At 36.5% G+C, this 7,131-nt stretch overlaps 1 protein-coding gene across 1 annotated transcript in view; it reads right to left on the minus strand.

Moving 5' to 3' along the window:
• Window positions 1–3,872: 3,872 nt before the first annotated feature.
• Window positions 3,873–7,131, minus strand: part of LOC108363381 (sialoadhesin-like) — a gene marked incomplete at its 3' end in the record, with an annotated part of 96,255 nt that continues 92,996 nt past the window's right edge. The window contains exons 11-12 of the mRNA XM_017616730.1: window positions 5,959–6,109; window positions 3,873–4,116 (exon numbers count right to left, since the gene is read on the minus strand). Of these exons, the coding sequence (XP_017472219.1) occupies window positions 3,873–4,116; window positions 5,959–6,109 (395 nt within the window). The remainder of the gene's footprint in view (window positions 4,117–5,958; window positions 6,110–7,131) is intronic.

A 7,131-nucleotide genomic window follows, 5' to 3' on the forward strand; every position in this document is an offset into this window, starting at 1 on the left:
TATGTATGTTATTGAGCAACTTGAGTTTGTTTAGTGTAATAAGTATAAGTGGATGTGTTCCTTTTCCTTTTTGACCAGTAGGAGCCTAACTGACCACTTGTCTGTGCGTCTAATAATTTATAAGCACACCCGTACATATAAAAAATATATGAGCGAAAATATCTCGAATACGCTAATACGAACACGCACGCCAAATATATGTATGTACATTAGGGTGGTTCTTAATTGTAGCAAGCACATTTTTACATCCGATTTTCTAAGCTTCAATCCCTTCGTCGATGTTACTATAGTCGAAGATATCAAATACAAAATTTTAGTCCCGACTGGAGACGGTTAAGGCCTGTCGCACAGGGGGCAAAGTTCAGATTCCTCTATGGGGACTCAAAAAAAAAAAAAAATATTATTTTTTTCATCTAATACCCCAAATCGATACTACCATAGTCGCAGATATCACATATAAATTTTAATCCCGATTGGAGTCGTTTAAGACGAGGCGCACAGCGGGCAAAATTCAGATTACCCTATGAAGACATCATAACCGACTCAAATCGGGGCAAGAGTTTTTATGTGATATCTTCGATTTTAAAAGGATCGATTTTGCGTATTAAATGAAAAAAATATTTTTAATTTTTTGAGTCTCCATGGAGCATCTGACCTAGGCCCCATTGCGACACGCCTTAACCGGCTCCAATTGGGACCAACATTTTATGTGATGACATGCCCAGGTTAAACTAGAAGTTATGTGGTGAATTTCGAAAAGCGCTTACTAATCGAGATTCAGCACTCACCTTCTAGTTTACAGAACACATTACCTACGAGAAAGTGAATAATATTGTCTTGCGTTACTGNATTTATGCTGATATATGTATATAGTTAGTACACATGTACGTATGTATGTGTGTAAGCTATACTTTCGGTAGCATCGCGTTTGCTGCAAAGTTCCAAATATCTTTGGAAGTTCTTAGCCATGGCTTTATTGTTGATTCTTGTCTAGCCATTGACTGCGCTTCCCTTTACGAGTATTACAGTTACTTTACTTTGCACTGTATCTATCTTGTTGTTGTTTACATTATAGATATTCTACGTTGTGTTCTCCTGCTTCTTCACCACCTCATTTTCCAAATTTTTGTTGCAATTTGCTTTACTGTTCGTCTACAACAAAGATTTGTCGATTGCTTCAACTGGCTCGCTTGGCCGCCGCCAAGCTGATAGCGACGGTAGCGAGGTTATGGGCAAAAAGCTACTCGGTTCGGTCTCTTTAAACGGTTACGCACAAATTCCCACTCAAGTAAGTGGAAGTAATTTATTGTGTGTCCCTTTTGTAACTGGCAATCAGTGAAGCGCTTTCTTCTACTTATTCCATAAAGCTGTGAGTTGTTGAGCTTGTGAGCACGTGCATCCCTTACCATCGACTGGTGGGAGCTTCACTTCACGTTGAACTGAAACACGCATCGGTTTACCCATTCAATGCATTGTTTGGCTTATTAAAAAAAGAAACGCTTTATTGTTTCCTCGCTGCTCTTCGAGTGGAAGCAAAACTATGAAACTAATAATAGTTGCGTAACAGCAATAGGACGATAACGTTATTGCTACATTTCTTTAAGATAACGTTGTTGTTGTTGTTTTTTTTATTGCCATCACTCTGGCTCAATGTGTTGGAATGTGGCACTTGAGGAAGCAAGGGTTACATATGTACATACATATGTATAAGTACATGTGAGTATCTGCAAATGGCAGCCAATAAGCAATTCACATCTCGCTATTCGTTTTTCGCATTACCCTGACCCTGACAATGGCAAAGGCCCAAAACATTCGCATTCCTAGCTGTCATTTACCAAGTGTATGTGCATATACGCTTGTGCTTGTGTGTATGGTGTTTGTTACAAGCATACTCAACAGCAGAAAGTCATTTGGGTCCGCTTGAGCAATAATTGACCGTATGAATTACAAAGTTCTTTTTAATTTGAATTGGCAGGCGGATAGTCATAATTGTTGGCCAACTCACTCATGTGTGCAATTATTACGGACATACATACTTACACATGTATGTACATGTGTATTTGTGAACTTATGAAGTTACATACATAGCTAATTGAATTAAATTGAATGACGAAGCGCTTATGCAATTGTTCTTCATAACATTTAGTGAACGTTCGTATGTGGCGGATGGGGCGTATGAGTAACCGCTGTGTGTGCAGTAGGTTGAACAACAAATTTAGTACACAACAACTTCATAGTATTAAAGGCAACAAAATGTAGTGCTTTTGTGCACACTGGCCTTTTATTTGGGTTAAAATTTTGCACTAGAAGTAACTGACATTCATTTTTTTCTTTTCTTTTTTTCTTAAAAATTATGAATTTCAATATGCTGAATATGAAGAAGAATATGAACATCACATAATATGAATAGGAATATTAATATGGATATGAATATGAATATGAATATCAATATAAAAAAAGCTTGGTGCAAATTTATGAATTTTGGTACAACTCAATCAGATTTGTACCGAAATTCATAAATTTATACCAAATTGTACACCTGTGTGTTACTTGAGGAACATGAATTTCGGAAAGACTAAACAGTTTGGTGTAAAATTTTTGAAATTAGAAATCTAGGACATTTCATCAAATATTTTTTTATAAAAAAATATGAAAATGGCAAAACGGACATGTATGTACATATTTATGTATGATTTGTTCAACCCAAGTTGGCTATTTTGTCTACCATCGGTACACCCAAAATTCTAAGAATTTTTAATTTTTTTTAATCATGTTACATTTTAATTGGAATGGCCCGCAGTGCTCTAAAAGTGGCAGAAACACTACATACCCTAATGTCTGCAAACGACATATTGACTTAAGTTTTTTTTCTGCGAATTATCTAACTGGTGGTACTCAAAGGTTTTTCTAAAAATATTTGTACATACATATACATATTCATAAAATACGGCCAAATAAATAAAAATTGTTAATGACTTCTTAAAGAGCAGAAGGAAGTACCTTCCGGTGTTCTTTAGTGGAAGTTAAGTTAGTATGAAAGTACTCGATACGCTCAAGTTTAACAACAACAAAAACTTCAGGGGCGTTAATCTTCTATAGCCTGAATGTTTAACAAGGCAGGTTCGTTTATCAACTGTTGCCGAAAATAGTAATCATGCCCCAATTTTGCTGAAATTTACTTATGTAGTCTTTTTGCAACGAATAGTAAATTTTGTCAGATTTTAACTAAACTTCGTTTTTGTATGGCTAATGGGTGCGGAAGCGAGGCAATTTCGACCGTAATTCCAATTTTTGGTAAAACTAAGGCAATAGCCGGATTTCATTAAAATTCCGTAATAATTATCATGAAGGAAACAAAAGATATCTTGCTTTCCTAGTGAGGCAACTATGCTCTGTTGCAAAATAATCAACATAATTGGATTTTCAACTTCTTAGTAGCCGAATGTATGGCTATAACTATTCAATGGCACTGACACTGACACTTCAATTGTAGTATTTCCCAGTGCGAGAAGACCTATGTACATATATATTATTTAATTCTTCGAATATGAAATATATAGAGTTTCTCTGATTAAAATCATTTAAGCATAAGTCGTCAATTTCCACATTTAAGATGCCCATCAAATTTAAACAATTTCACATACGCAACATACACTCACATGCACCAATTCTCTGCTCTTAATGAAGTTCGTTGGCTAAATACTCGTACATACATACACAACTTGTTTGCTATTTGGTTGGTTACAAAGCCATTGAGAATGAAGATAATTTGCAATATTTGCCTTCACTTGCACTCAATCATACCCTCTCTGTGTACACAAACACACATAGCTATGTATGTAAGTAAGTGAGTATGTATGTGGAATGCACACAATCGCATGTAAATTGGTAAATATGTAATCTGCTTACATACCTGGTCGTTCATAGTGGAGAGCTCATTGTCGCCTACATTAGCGTCGGCAAAACTACGCCCTGCATCGTTGGCATACAGTGGATCGCCACCAATCACTTCTAGCAGGAAATATTGAGTGAGCCCACCATCATTGCCAGCCACACAAACCACCTCCAAGACAGTGTCGTTGCGCAGCTCACAAGCCTTCGGTGCTTCCGGTGTATCTGCGAAGAAATTACAGATATAATTAATTACTTATTGTGTATTTGTATCTATATAGGTATGTATGTTTATAAGTTCATATGTATGTATATGGATGCCAATCGAACCAGTATGTAATGAATACTCGCATAAGCACGAGTCGCACTGTCTACTCAAATATATGCAAAAGGTACATATCCCATGAATACATACATTTATGAAGTGTAAATTTCTAGAAAGTTTTTGGTACATATAATTTCTAGCAATTTATTGCAAATGCCTCTAGGATACAATTAGCTACACTCGTCGAAAAAATACATAAAATATGTATTTATTTTGTTTTCTGCTTCTAAGATTTACACATATTTTAACAAAATTTTATCAAAAAATAGACAGCTATAAATAAAACCGTGCCAAACCGTGGCACTAGTTTCTGCAAAGACGAAGATGACAATCAATTAACAGACGTCCAGATTTCACGTGGATTTTGGAGAGAATACTTTTCAACGCTTTCGAATAGGGACACAGGTGGCGCGAGTGCCAATGTTAGGGAGAACAGCAATAATGGGACTTAAAAATAACACAGACCCATGAATCGATGAAATATGCCATTTTTATTCATTTTACTTTTTTTGAGCCAATAAAGTTGGTAGGATGAAATTCGAGGGTGTGATCGAGTCTGTATTAGTCCATAACATATATTTTTTTCAAAAAAAGTTTTTGCTAAATTTCAAGGATACAATTTTAAAAGGACATTATCAATACCTAATCGGCTTTGTGCCGCAAAAGTGAATACGCTTTAATGCAAAACAAATTTTTTTTTTTAAATGTGATACCCACACTGTTTTTCAACATAGCACTGAGTTTTTTTAATAATATTTTGAAGTTATCAAATTATTAAAATCTTAAAGTCCTCTTAAAAGAAATTCTGACGTCAGAGAGAAAAACTAAAAACGCAGTTTTCCTATATTCGGCCCATGGTTTCACGAATAAATATATTGATTTGTGTGAGTGAAGAATTTACTGTCGCACAGTGATACATAAGTATTGGTTTCAAGTAAAAAAAAAAAGAAAAAAGTTTAAAGTTTTTAAAATTGGAAGGTCCTGTTAAAGGTCAACATAACTCTTTTTTTCTACTTTTTCCTAAATTATCAATCTTAAAATTTTTAAAGTACCGTTACATTTTATTTTGCTATTCCCTTCCCACTATCGAGCTAATTGCTTTTGTTTTGCTGCCAACATATGTAAATATATCTCTACATATAAATACATATTCAAAATTCAACTGATTCTTCATGTACTAGTTTGGCTGCATTAAGCACTTACCTTCGAAATTCCCACAAAGATACTATGCATTTACAAAAATAAGCATTCGCCTAAGTATAATCGGCAGTGAGTGTGTTTACAACTACCTCTGCTGAAACCTCAATTGTCGTTTATGGAGTGTTTAAATTGCTCATTGGCTAAGTGCTTGCACAAGCTCGTGCGACTCAACAAATGCCCCAATGGCGATGGCAAATATATCGTTGTTGTTGTTGTTGTTAGTGTTGACTTTATGTCGTTGAGTGGGAAAATTGCAATTTGGGAAAGAAACCGAAAATTTCAAAGTATTACATTGTGGCGCTCTCAAAATAAAGCGGCATTTTCATCCCTTGATCCGCATTTGGTTTTGGATTCGTCTCTAACGGCGAAATCCGAACTGGTTTTGCTGCATTTAAACATTTACACATCGAATTGGCTGCCCAGTGAGCTTAATAAGAAGCTGTTGGCTTTGATTGCGGTTGAATGCATTTATAGAGCTTTTGGCAGATTATTTCATACATACTTACATACATACATATTTAAGTATTTAAATTTTCACTTACTTGCTGGTAGAATGTGCACCAGACATGGCGTTGTTTGGCGTCCCACAGAGTTGCTGGCCCAGCAGGCGAGCGTTATCAGCTCGGAGTCAGTTTGTGGCAGATATGTTACGGTGCTGACCAGCCCATTCGAAGTGATTCTGGAGTTGAGCACCTGCGCATAAGAGCAAAGAAATACACCATTTATCGCAATGAAAATTCATGAAAATTCTAAAAATCACCTTAAAGCAAAAGAGATTTAAGTTTTTTGCATCCTTTGCGGATGCAGATATTAAAATAAATATTTATTTTCCATAAATATGAATATGAAAGTGTCCATACGGCAACTAAGCGCTTGTGGATTTGAAAATCTTAAATGAAATATCTCAAAAGTTACGCGGGGGTTGTAGAGTATGGGTATTAAGTAAAGTACAGTTATAAAAAGAAAACGCACACGACCGCCCCCACAACTAGCTAGGGAATACAGCGGTGCAGAAGTTGTGGCAGGAAGGCAGGGGCACTGCAGGCACTGCAAAACGACTGATACGAGTGTGGGAGTCCACAGGCGACGTCCAAGGCGTCCAAGGGGTGCAACGAGGAAGAGATAAATAATTTATTGTCGCACAACTTTATTAGATTTTCCTGTAGTCACGTACGGCTTTGGTTGTCTGCGCGCGTCGCTCACTTGTTTCTGGGTTTTTGCACATGCATACTTGCGGCGCTGCTTCATTGGGTGCTTTAAAGAAATTGCAATTGTACTGCAGCAGAGTTCCTGCCCGAGGCTGAAAATGGCATGACTTCGAATGACCGCCATAGCTTCAGCTGGTACATATATAGCAACTAAATAGCATCTGGCGGAGGAGGAGGGAATATCGCTTCGTGGTTGTGTTAACTTTTAAAAGGAGAAATTTTATATTGAAAATACTCAGAAAATTGTAAACGTTTTCGTGCGCGCGTACATAGCTGCAAATGGCACAAATGTTAACAACACAACAATATAACTGAGTTCCGAAGGTGACGCTTTGGCAGTATCGTTGAAGCAATGTAAAGTGTAGCACCCAGTAGAAAAATGGGATGGAGCTTATAGAGGAGTTTATTTTTATGAACAGTGAATTGCTGATCATTTGAGGAGAGTCAACAAATTGTAAAAATAAATAGAGGAGGAGAGTACCACAGCAAAGGCTCTAAACTTATAGA

Source organism: Rhagoletis zephyria, unplaced genomic scaffold (genome assembly GCF_001687245.7).
Source record: "Rhagoletis zephyria isolate East Lansing unplaced genomic scaffold, Rhagoletis_zephyria_1.1 Rzeph_scaffold_01264, whole genome shotgun sequence".
In the NCBI taxonomy this organism is placed as follows: Eukaryota; Metazoa; Arthropoda; class Insecta; order Diptera; family Tephritidae; genus Rhagoletis; species Rhagoletis zephyria.